We start from the raw sequence: 13031 nt of genomic DNA on the forward strand, positions 1-13031 counted from the left end.
TAAATTATTGCTTTAACATATGCTTTCCTGTCCCTTGACTAGGGAAAGGTAAAAACATGTTGCTTTCCTCTTTATGTAACCATCAGAGAGTGATAGACAGACTTTCTGTAGGACTCTGCCCCGGCTCAGAACAGTGTCAGCTGTCCTTATTTCTAGAAATCATTTGCTTGCTCCTATCTTCTTTTGACTTTTTTTTTACTTTTTTCCCCTTTTTGTTCTTTTAATTACAAGCTGCAATCCTTTAATGTCTAGGCAAGAGCAGAAAGACAATAATGAAGCTCATGGTGATTCTTTTTTAAAATCAAGCAAAAAAAAAAGTGTTTTTATATTGAGTATTAAAGCATCGTGTGAGTTATTTATGAAAAATCCTTCAGTGACTTCTTCAGACTCTTAATTTCTAGGCTCTAGCAGAAAGGTGACAGTGTTAGTCTGTGGTTACAGAACAACTGAAAATGTTCCCTGCAACCCACATTCCTTCCCTATCCAGGATAACATTCATTTTGCTGCAATACCCAGAAAACTGCTTCTTGAGCAGACAGTTGAAAAAAGCAAACTGATTCTGTGGGGCAGAGCCATAAAGACTCAGAAATCTTGCTTGGTGCAGAAGAATCTGGGGTTGATTTCTATATTTCATTTTTGTAAACTTATTTTGCAAGCATTCAGTTTTATTTTACTGTAGTGGTCCTTGAAAGTTGGGTCTTCAGTTGATACAAAAATGTACTGACTTCAGGGTAGCGATGATGATTTACACACATGGATTCTTACTATCCACTACAGTTTTACAAATGACTGGGGGGTAGGGAAACGTTAGTGATACAGTGAATGCATTAGTGAAACAGAATACCAAAAGGTGCTTTTATTATATCTGTAAAAGGACCTTTTAGGATTTCAGATTTCTTCCCTCTCTTCCCAGAGAGGAACTTGACAAGAAAAAACATGTAATCCTTCAAGTCTAAAAGCGTTCTCCTTTTTGGGGGCATGGGCGATAAACAGGATTACAGCTGTGCTCTCCGAAAGGCACAGGAGGGATCCAGCAGCATGTGACGTGTGGCTGGACAGATTTTGGCCAGCTCCCGCAGGTCTGCCTTACACCCCTTCCTGCGGGCTGGCTCCCGGGAGCTCTCTCCGAGGTGTCACTTCTCCTTTGGAAAGCTGCTAGGTGAGGACACGGGGGCTGGGTGCTCTAGCAAGTGATTTTCTTGTGGTGAAGTCGAGGAGGTACAGCAGCACCGCGTGAAAGAGTGAGAGAGGGAGGAACGAGCAGCACAACATCCAGAGCCGGCTTCCAAAGTCAGCAAGGGGAGGAAGGAGAGAGCTCGTCTTTGCAGCATGTTTTTCCCCTCTCCCTTTTGAATTCTAAAACCTGAAGCATCAAATAAGCTGTGGATTTATGGTTTTTGAAGATTGCTTTGGTCTGGACATTAAAATAAAAGCAGCAATGAAGCTATAGGGGGAATGCTCTATACGGAGTTCAAGAACAAGGTATGTCCTGTTTCTCCTGTTGTTCTTGCTAGAAAAAAATTAAATGCCGCAAGTGTGGGTATGTACGCACAAAAGGTAAGTGCAAAAATGTATGCGTATGTGCACAGTTAGGCGTTTTCGCTCTGTATATTCACTAGTTTATTAATTTAGGTTCATATTCAGATTGCCTTCATTAATACTTAGTTTCACATAAAATCCTCTCAATTATCATTCCACCTTTTTCCTCCTTCCCGCAGAATAAGATGTTTCATCATACACATAAAGATTTTAGGATCTAGCCTTCTTAAATGTATCCAAGAAAGTCAGAACAGTGTTCTGAAAGTGTTGCTATTTAGTGGTTGCACAGTCTCTTTTCTTCTCTCTCCCCTCCATCCCATCTAATAGTGTTGTGGTCACTAGGCATGTGTGATATAACCAGAGATAATTTTATGATGTAACATGACTGGGCAGCATTATGGAATTTTGATAAATATTGGTCTTTCTGCACTGGTATTTCCTTCAGTATCTCTGGAGGTGTATAGAAGGCTGGCATTACCTTTACTACATAATTAATTTGGGAAAGACCTGATCATTTTTGTCACTGGGTAACATGAGAAACATAAAATATTGGTTGGTTGAAATCAAAAGTCAGAAATTAAAACTAATGTCCCAAAACAGTCTCTTACAGCCAGAGAGAAAATATTTCCTGAAATTGTGTGTTCGTGTCCCTTTATCACAGCTCTCTGCTCGTTGTTCATAGGGAGAAGGTAATTGCCAGAAGGTGTAAAACTGTAAGCCAGCACAGTGATGCGATGCCACTTTTCACCAAAAGACAATCCGCTCTTTGTGTTTATCAGACTTCTGAACCATTTTTAATGGCAAATTAACACTCAGGCACTCTTATGAGAGTCAGGTATCGGAGAATCTCACTGTTTGCATGCCGTTAGGAAATGACTGGACAGTGTTTCTTTGCGGAGTTGGATGAAGGTACTGTCTCTGCACCTTTTTGCACAGAAATTTGCAGTGTTGAACTACTGGTTCAGTGGTAAAAAGGAAGAAAAAAAGACAAATTTAATATCAATTTTAGTCTGTGACAGGAGGCAAGAGATCCAGCAGAGAGTGGGGACAGGGATGTGGCATTCTCGAGTTACATCCCCAGCCACTGCCGTACTGTACGACTGCATGTAAATCACTAAGTCACTCTAATTACGTTTATCAACTGGAAAATAGTTATGTAAGTACATACTCCGTCTCTGTTGTAAGACCTTATTGTTTTGTTTGAGAACAGAATAGATGAGATTGCACAGGCTGGTCAGCCAGGAAGCCACTTTTCTCTCCTTGTCACAGAATTAGACTTTTGCTTGTCACCAGGACACTTGGTTAATGGACAGACAGATAGCTGGGCAGAGTGGGCAGGGACAGGTAAGACTCCGAAACGGGAAAACTCCATCTAAAAATGTTCCAGGAGCTGGGCACAGTCACCCTCAAACAAATTGCAGGTGATGTATTGTGTGAGCTGGGATTGTCTTTCTATGCTGCTTTGGTTTGTCTGGTGTTTGCAGCCCTTCCTTCTTGTATGTTCTCCTGTAGTAGTACAATTGGTACCATTTTCTGACCAGCTCCATTTACTGAGTTGAAATTGTTCTTGCTGGGTTGCTTAGCTTCATTTTTATCCTCTCTGAAACATGCCTTGGCTATGTCTATTTTTCCTTTTTGTCTAGCCAATCTCTGCGATTATGTAGCTCCAGCATTTGAGTGTCAAAAACTTTTTTTTCCCAAGGCAAATCAGGAAAGCAGGCATTCAAAACCTGCTTCATTGCTTCTGTGCCATAGGTACTGCAGAAGTTTTCTGATTCAAGAAGGCCTTTCCAGCCTTTTCAGATCCTGTGATGTGTCTGCTCTGTTTTCCTTTGCTTTGTTTTGACTCAGCCCTAAACAGATACCTGAATTCGCATTGCAAGATTTGAAGCGAGGTAGAGCTGGATCTTCAGCTTGTGTAATGTGTCAGTATTGCTCAGCTGCAGCCAGATCTGCTGGCTGAAGGTCTGCTCACCACCAGGATTCCCAGGAACTTTATTGCAGGCTTGGCACTGCAAGAAAACATACTCCTGCCTGTCCCGGAAAAGAGTAGGGGTATATGCCCTGAAAACCATCAGCAGAGGGAACTCAAATGTGGGCATATAGTGGGTTACAAGGGGGAATACAGAGCTTTTGCTTCTAATATGCTGCAATTCTGCAAAAATCTGAGTCCACAGACGCAAGAACTGGCTCTTGCACTGGTCCTTGAAGTTGTTTGAGGAATTTCACAGTGAGGACCTGAATCTGGGGACTAATTTTTTAATCCAAGCAGGGATCCTGCTAAAATGTGCCCATCTTCTTGAACAAGCTGTGACTGCACTTTGTCTGTGGCAGCAGCAGAGCTGTTCACCAGAGGTGACTGGAAAAGACTGGGGGCATGGCTCACGGTGCAGGGTTGTGTGTTGTTGTGGCATTGGTGTACACAATGCTTTGTGGTTTGGTTGATTTTCATGTACTAAAAGCCAAGCAGAAGGAAATCTTTATTATTGTTTTTCAAAGATTTATGAGTTTTTTTGCTTTCATTTTTCTTCCCAAATCAAGTTTCTCTCAGTGTTTCTTAAACATTCTTTGCTTTTCCAGTAAAATAATGCTTGAATTTGATCAGGTTTCGTCCAAAGTGGATTCCTCCTAGCACTCTCTCCTCTCCTTCCCCCAACTACATGTCGTGTGATATATTTATAGTTCATAATATAAGATCCTGGTGACTTTTCTATCTTTTTGGAGTCCATAAAAAGCACTTTTGATGCCTGATTCTTGCCAAAGCAATGACATTTGTCACCATACAAGTGCAGTTCTTTGTAATGTGTGTTACCTGTTCAGGGCACTTGAAATGTTCTTCCTTGCGCACAACTCAGCAACTGCTTATACTCCGTTTTGCATTAATAAGTCTTTTATCACGGCTGAATTCAGCAGATTATTGAATCTGCCTTAACTGCACTCTTAAAATAGTGAACTTAATCCCTAGTATTTTCCCCCCAAAAGGATTTGCTTGTGTTAGAAATTAAGAGGTTTTCTGGGAAAGGGAGTCTCTCTCTGATCTAAGGCTATGATTTGTTTAAGATATGACTGGTCCTAAGTTACTTTCTTTGACAATTTTAATTAACCTTTGGAAAAACTCACCTAGGGAGGCTATTGAATTTCCATTGTTAAGAGTTTTAAAGAACAGACTAGACAGTCATCTATAATGAGATAATTAGAGCTCAGCCTGCCTTGAAATCAAGTAAGAACTAGCTGTTTGCTTGAGGTCCTTTCCAGCCTCTTCTGCGGTCACAGGGCTTGCAATGATCGTATGTCACAGTTTTATTTCCCAGTGTCTGTCTCCTGGAGGGTGTAAAGTCCCAGTCACCACTCACTCACGTTTCTTGGAGTTACTTAGCGCCAAATACTCGAAACTTCTCACTGAGCACAGTGGCACTGACCTCTTGGAAACTGCACATAGGGGGTTATATTAGCAGCAAAAGTGAGCAGTTACAGACTTACCTTCCAAATCAGACGACTGTTGTGAAGGGTGCTGCTACGTCCACCTTGTCCAAATGTGGTTTGCAAGACAGAGCAATTTTCTGCAGTTTGGATGCCCTTGCACTTTGCTCGCTGGATACAAACACACGTTCTGGCTGCTGCCTGCGATATCTGCAGGGATTCGCCACAGAGAGCCTTATTGTTTTGTTGAGGTCCCCCCACAAACGAAAAAGTCACAAATTTCAGATGACCACGGACTTGTGAATGTAATTATGTCTGCTTTGTAAATACAGTGCTTTGAAAACACAGAGCTTTTGATTTTGCACATCAAAATTTGAAAATGTAACAGACAGCTTGGAGCTGAGTCTCAAATTTTAGTTTTGATCTGCTTGTTGCAAAGACATCACTCAGTTCTCTTTCAAAGGTGTTGTCCTGGGGAAAAAAGAAAAATACATACTTCACTCACAGCTTCAGGTCCCTGTGTAGGCCATCGCCTTCAAAATCAGTTTATTTTTACTAGAACTAATAAGTTGACCGTTACTGCATAACAGCATTGTGTGCCTTTGCATCTGTTAGGACAGTCTGTGCTTTATAATGATTTTCCAAATTAGCAGAACACATTATTCTTGCTCATACCGCTGACTTCAGTTGCATTACAGCAGCCTACATTAGTGCATTGGCCCACCTCTGCCACAGATACAAATTCACTCCATTTCCCCTTTGGGGAAAAGAGGTTTAACCATTTGCCGAAAGCTGTGCATCGAGCGGAAGAAGAGACGAGGCTCTGCAGGTCCCAGGGGCTGCCCTGAGCTCGGTCCTCTCGGCCTTTCCGCTCCCTCAGGAGGCTGGAGACGGTAGGAGACTCTGCCGTCAGAAGACTGGAAAACCTGAGGACAAGGATGGAAAAAGTGGACACGGTCATGGTGGGAGGTGAAGGGTCCATGGGCAGAAATGCAGCCTGGACAGATTGCACGAGTGGCCTGAAGCTGTTGCAGCTGCCTTCCTTGGGGCAGTGGGCAGAAGAAGCCTGCCAGACCACGGAGGACGTGATGAAAACCCCCACGAGAGCTGCGGAGAGGAGCAGGGAGCAAAACCGATGCAGGGTTGGAGAAACAGCGCTGGTTAAAACCAAACAAAAAACCCCCAGCCTTCTTTTTAGTCTGGGAAGTTCTGAGGTCCGATATTGCTGTTATAGAAAGTCTGAGTCAGGATTTTGGCTCTCTTGAGGTTAGCTATAGTGGAACAGTTCCATTTTAAAGAATATATTATTTAAAAATGGAATTGTTTGTATTAATTAAATATGAATGTCTGCAGCACAGGAGTAAGCATGAGTCCATTTCTGATAGGAAGCAGAGGATTTGTGTCTTTTGTTCTGGCTTTAAATCTGTTTTCACGGGCACTAGGGGCCAGAAAGATGACCTGTAGATGGGCTAGATGGTCAGGCTGTGGTGTAATGCTCTGTTTCCACACTTTGGTTATCAGAGACCTGCTGCACAGTAGTATCCTTTGTTCTTGTAAAGGAGCAAGAAGAAAATGGTCTTGGAAAACTGATTTATTTTCCCGTGCTTGTCTGAGTCTGCCTGTCACACTAGCTGGAGCACTTATGTGCTACAGCAGATCTTTTGAGAGCTTGGTTTTTAATATACGTTTATTAATCTGAATCAAGGACTTTCATTAATCAAGAAAATGACTGGACGGATTTTTTTTTCTTATTTTTCACTTTATTTTCTTGTATTTGCTGTTGTCTTTTTTTTTTTTTCTTGAGAACAGTTAGAGGGCTAGCTTTCAAAAAGTGCACAGTCCAGGAAAAATGAATTTTATTTTAATTGCAGGCAGACTCCAAAATGGAAATAGCCCAGATCATGACTCATATAGTGGACTTTACTTTGTAGAGGATGGCCAGTCCCTGTTTTCTGATGGTCAGGCCACTATGGGTGGACTCCCAAGCTCTAAGGCTCTGTCTGCATTGCTGTTTTTGTCACAAGTAGAAGTGCAGTGATGAAACGACTCTCCCAGTTGTCACTACTCGCCACAATCTGGTTTGCACTGGAAAATGGTCTCAGTGCAGGAGCCAGGATCTCTTCAGAAGAGATGAACCTGGAAGATAAGCACCTCCAACTAGACTTTGCACCACTGATCACAACTTTCTGAGGGTTGGCCTTAGCAGTAAAGACTGCAATAAAGAAGGCATTCAGTATCTCTGCCTTTTCGGTATCTTTTGTCACCAGGGCCCCTGCCCCATTCAGCAGTGGTCCCACATTTTCCCTAGTCTTCCTTTTGTTGCTGTTATATTTGAAGAAGCCCTTCTTGCTCTCCTTGACATTCCTTGCCAGATTAAACTACAATTGGCCCTCTTCTTATACCTGAAACTTCTCCTATTCTTAGTTTGCCGGCCATGATTAATTTAATGAGGAAACTCTGTGTGTGTGTCTTTTTGGAAGTTAGATATTAATCTACCTTCTCTTTTTGCAGAAAATCTTCAGTAAATCTGTTCCCAAGAATACTGTAGTCTCTCTGGTTAAAGTCAAGATAAGTTGTTTTCTTTTCTTTCAGCAACCAAACAGGATTAGTGTATTATAACATTAATATTTGCAAGCAGGTAGCAATTTATATTGAGAGAAGCAGCAGAATCTGCCATATTATAGCAGTCCATTTTGATCAATCAAGCCTTCATGTCTATCCCGTGGCTCTGATTTGTGTGGGAAATCTGCACCTTTCCTTCAGAGATAGGTTACGAATCAATAGTAACTGGGTTTCTGACTGAAGTTAGAGTACGCAGAAGTCAAAATTTCCTCTTAAAAGCTGCCTTTATGTGAGGGATCACAAGTTAGACAATATTCTCCTTGTGTGCTACCTAATATTGTCATGACTGGAAGTTTTTAATGTGGCTCAGGAAAGGAAAATGTCCTTAAACACTTTGATATATCTTTATATCAAACCTAAATTGTCCTGACAGGTCCCAGATGTGCTTTTCCATTTGCATCAGTTTGACCACCACGTGGTTCAAATGCAGCAGCTGCATAAAAGTGGCAGGACTGTGAAAGCTGGGGGACAGAAAGGCACAGGGGTCCTTTCTAAGGCCAAATGGCAGCTGGATCAAGACCTGTGGCTGTGATTTGATGGAGAGGAAAATTAGCCTAATGGTTTTGTTTCTCAGATTTGTACCTGACTTCGTCCTTTTGTATGAGACAGTCTTTCTGGGCCACTTCCAGGCTGCACTATTGTGGATCCTAACTCAAGCCTGGACAGCTAGTTTGGAATCTGAATTCAAGGGAGCAGTGAAAAACTTGGACAGGTTATTCACCAAGGCTGCGAGAGTAGAAGAGGGCTTATGAAGTCACCCATGGTATTTTTTTAATTAATCAGAATTGCTTAGTTTTTCCTTCATTGGGAACAAAGAAAATCAATGAAGCTGCTGAACTTTAAAGACGCTAGTACTACTTGGAGCCATATGCCTGGGACACCTTTTTGTTTCTTGCAGCATTTTGTGGTTTCTTCTTTCAATTTCTATAACAAATCACCAAGTTCCCATTAGTGCACCAAAAAATACCAATGAAACACACCTCAGCCTCAACCAAAGCAGCTGGCTGGGGTCTTGGTGCTAAAAGATGTACCAGCCATGGGAGGTTCTTCATTTGATTTGGGAAACATGTAGACACACGCCTCTTTCGACGAGGTATACAAATGTCACTGCTGTGGTGCTGGCTTCAGACTAAATTAGGTGCTGATAACCACAGAGAAGCTGGGATCTGGAAGCATGGGGAAGGTGGCTGGCTGTTAATAGCCTTTTGTCAGTGCCTAGAGGGGCAGTGTGCCATGATCTGTTTTTCTTAAAAGAGATCTGTCTTCAAAGGCTGAGGGACAGGTGGAGAGGTGGCTGTGGTTAGTTTAGGGGTAGGTAGGTGTCATCAGCTTCAGGTCTTACCATATTGGGCTGTTCTGGAGAACACTGTCCACCTTCAAGATGCAGAAGAGAAACTGAATGAGTAAAATAATGAAATATTTTTTTCTCAGGGAATGTTGTGTATGTCTGAATTTGTTAAATGGGGCTGAACTGAAACGTCTTTGGCAGCATATTGTGAAACGGTCTGATGCAGAGAGTAAGGGGATAAATACAGAGGTATCTGTGAGCAAGGCAGGGTAAACTATTTTCCAAGAAAAACACCATTATTTATCTCCTCTGGGGAAAAAAAAGGCAGCATTTGCTTCTCTCTCACTTTTGCAGTAAAGTTAAATAAACTATTTTCCTCTTTGTCTTGATTAAATGCACAGAACATGAGTACTTCTCAAAGAGCAGACTATGAAGTTAACAGTAGGAGCTCATCTCTTTTCATAGCAGGAAATAGGCCTAGTTCTGTCAGGAATCTCAGTGGTACTGGCCAGGTAAAGTGGGGCTGTTTTTTCTTAAAATATTAAAGGTGGCGTTCATCCTTTCAACTTTAACCTCCTGTAAGGTAGACACTAAGGATGGGATTCCTCTTACCCAAATTTGCTGTTTATATCATAGCTACCTGCATAATAAAAAGATGTCCAAGCCTCGAGTTGCAGTCAGCCTTGTGCATTATAGAGTCCTCCCATCTTAAAGTAGGGCTTGATCCAGCTGCTGAGATGAACACCTAATGTCCTTCTGAGATACCTGAAGTTAAGTGCCTGGCTGTTGTGTACTCCAGCCACATTTTGAGAGGAGGAACCTGTAGATGATGATTCAGTCTAAGCTGGGCTAGTGCCACCTTCTAAGCTTAGCCCACTCTCTCCCACAAGGAGCAGAGGGCTGAGACTCCTAGCTTATGCTCCCTTTGTGTTTAGACTTTGGTGGGAGGAATTTAGAGCTTCATAATTTGCCCCAGGTCCCACAGAAAAAGTATGGAAGAACTGAGAGTTGAACACAAAGTCCCTACATGCCACTGCTGCCTCATAGGCACAGCAGCCACTGGCAAAAAGAACTGAGATGACTGAATGTCCAAAACAGCTCTTGGTTGGGTGGTTTCAAACATTGTAGAAATGTTTTTTATCTTATGCTAAAATTCCTCACTCTACTCCTTCAGCTGTCCTGGAGGGGTAACCTGCATGGAAGCCTGGCAGATACTAGTTTTTCCATATCAGGGTTCACTGTATTTATTTTAGCACATTTGCCCTCTATAGCCCATTTCCATAAAAGTAGAAACACTAAGAAAATTCCAGCCATTAATGAGCTTGTGTAGATGCCTATTATTTCTTGCCTATTATTCAATACTTCTGCTGCTTCTTTGTAACCATAATAGCCAATTACCGCTCTTAACCATAACCATACAAAGTTATTTACAGTAGAACCACCTAAATAACTCTAAGGAGAATTTATAGATACAGCTCTTAACCATGACATTTGCAGAGCTACCATTTGTAGACGTAATGCCCCTCAAGATATGAAGAAATTGCTGGGACTGTCTAACTGATGATTCCCAGTTTCTTGGGATCATGAGGACAGTGTGTATAGATAGAGCCAACAAGTTCAACGTGCATTAAACACATTGAACAATGAAGCTATTTAGACACAAGCAATTGCCCTACTTGATTTTCCCAGATTCTGACTCTTGGGTCACTCTTACACTCAGCTGGAAGCATCAGTTTCCTTAAGATATTCAGAGAAGGCATTTCAGATGCCTCTGGCTTGAACCTTGCAATACAGTAGTTGCCAGATGCTGCTCAGATGGATTACTGTCCTGAGTGCCATATGAATAATGATGATATACTTGGATAAATAAAGCTGTGAAATAAATCGTGGCAGAATGCCATTTTGAATTGGATCCTGAAATGCCACAGGAGCTGGTAGAATAAAAATGAAGATGGGAGGGTGCTTCCTGTGCATGAAAAAAAAATATCATTGCAATTTCTGGTGGTGGATGTGATCTATAACAAATTCTGTTCTTTTGTTTTTCAGAAGCTGAGCTGAACATGAATGGGATGGCATCAGATCACAACACTTCATCCCAGGATGAATACCTCCCACACTATCTCCAGAAGGAAGACCCCTTCACATCAAAGCTTTCTAGAGAATCTGACATAGTAGCTGGATTTTATTTGACAGTAATTGGTAATGTTTTTTAAATTCATCTTTGAAACATGAACATGTCACTGCATCCTTTCAGGCACTCACAAAGAAGGCAGTGACTGCTGAACATTAGATGTGTAATTACATGTTTCTTCATACTAGAAAAAAAATCTAGGTGGAGGCAAAGAAGAACACGTCAGAAACACGGTTATCACCATAAGAGAATGCTGGTCTAGGTGGGCAAAAAGCCTGTCTTCAAAAGTGACTGTTCGTGGACTTCCCAGGAAAAATTGCAAGAAATTCTCTAATAATTTCTACTTATAAATAACTAGCTTGCAGATTAACTGTTCCTGACCAAAGATGACTTCTGCCATTATCCAGTGTGGTGTTTATGTCCTATTTTCAGAACCTTTCTCACATGTCTACACAGCAAAAGAGAACATCCTCAAAGACTTTCATTTGAATCTTGTTCAATTCTTGGCATAATTCTCTTGTTACACATTATATTGAACAGTATTTTCTGTCTGTGACCCTCCCCTCATTTGGGTCGCTTTCATCCTGGCATCTTTTACCATGTGCAAAATGACGCTACAAGCAGAATAAATGCAATTATTTTTTGGCCACTGCATGTAAGATAATAGGTATGACTGGTTTCTTGGTAGAATATTTATATTCCAGGCAGTTCTCATTCAGCTGGGGAAATACCAGTCTCCGTTGCTTCTCAGAACAGGCTGGTCCTTGTTTCTGCTGATTTACCATCTCCTGATTCTCTGCTCTTTTGGGGAGTTTATATCTTTTTGAGTCAATATTTTTCCTTTCAAAAACTCGAGCTGTTAACTACTGTCTCAACCCTTAAATTTATGTCCATGATTTTGTTTTTCCTTATGTTTTATGTGTCTACCTTATATACTTTCTCACAGCTCAAAATCTGTTTTCTCAATAAAATTGAGCCAATGTCATATAACAGCGCCGCACCAAGCTGTGTTCTGGGTCACAGACAACTCTGGACTGAAGGCTACAGGGTATTCCTTCAAATTTATTCCCTTTTAGTTTCATTCTCTTATTAGATTAGTTTTGCACTTAATATAAAACCGTTCAATCCTACCTTTATGTTTATCACTTATTATTTTGCAAACCTCCTGCCTACTCTCTCTCTTACTGCCTTTCCTCTGATCTAAGTAATCTAATATTTTCTGCTGAAGAAGTTTCACCAGGGCTTGAATAATACCAATCTCTCATTAATCTTCCACTTACATCTCTACTGAAATAGGAATTCAGAACTAAACAGATTGCAGGTGAAGCTGTCTCTCTGCTCTGTTCAGTGATGCTGTGCTAGTCTCAATATTCACATACTGTACATATCCTAGCTTTTTCTATCCTTTTCTTTTTTTTCCTTTGTGGCTGCTATGCAAACAGATGTCTTCACTGAACCATCCAAAACAATCCCCCTTGTGTCTTTCTTCGCTCAGTTGAGCAAACTTAACTTTAATCCCAGGAAATATGTCTGAGTAGCTGAAATGAATCCTTCCGATGCACATTGTGTTGCCCTGGTGTATTGGCTGTATTTAGTGTAGATCTATCTATGTCCAAAGAAATACCCCTGCCAAGCGTGAAACGTCTTGAACAACACAGACATAACAAAATTATGGCAAAGAACAGCAAAGATAAATTTCCAGCAAAAATCCAAACCTGGCCATTCAGGCTCAGACTTACGTGAGCAGTGTGAGAACAGGCGGCTGAATCTATAGCTAAAAATGGCTGATAACTCACCAGTGAGATTCCCACCTTCCTGCCACGTGGCAGACTGGGGATCAAATGAGCCAGATTGGACTCGTTGCAGCCAGTGGCTCAAGCCAAGAAAGTTCAAGCTATAGCTCTGCTGTATACACATAAAGCTCTCCCTTAGAAATCATATCCTACTTTTTCTCTAGATTTAACTTCCTTTTTCATGTGTTTGCTTTGCATCTGACTTGGTTAATTACCTGCTGGTGATTACACACTCCAA

The 13031-nt window shown here is 41.4% G+C and overlaps 1 protein-coding gene across 2 annotated transcripts in view; it reads left to right on the forward strand.

Annotated features, from left to right (window-relative positions):
- The first annotated feature begins 1266 nt into the window (after window positions 1-1266).
- The window catches only part of OPN5 (opsin 5), a 33990-nt gene continuing 22225 nt past the window's right edge, over window positions 1267-13031 (forward strand). For both annotated transcript variants that reach the window (XM_026108700.2, XM_026108701.2), the window contains exons 1-2: window positions 1267-1482; window positions 10916-11068. In XM_026108700.2, the coding sequence (XP_025964485.2) occupies window positions 10930-11068 (139 nt within the window). In that variant the 5' untranslated portion in view covers window positions 1267-1482; window positions 10916-10929. The remainder of the gene's footprint in view (window positions 1483-10915; window positions 11069-13031) is intronic.

The sequence above is a fragment of the Dromaius novaehollandiae genome, chromosome 3 (assembly GCF_036370855.1).
Source record: "Dromaius novaehollandiae isolate bDroNov1 chromosome 3, bDroNov1.hap1, whole genome shotgun sequence".
NCBI lineage: Eukaryota > Metazoa > Chordata > Aves > Casuariiformes > Dromaiidae > Dromaius > Dromaius novaehollandiae.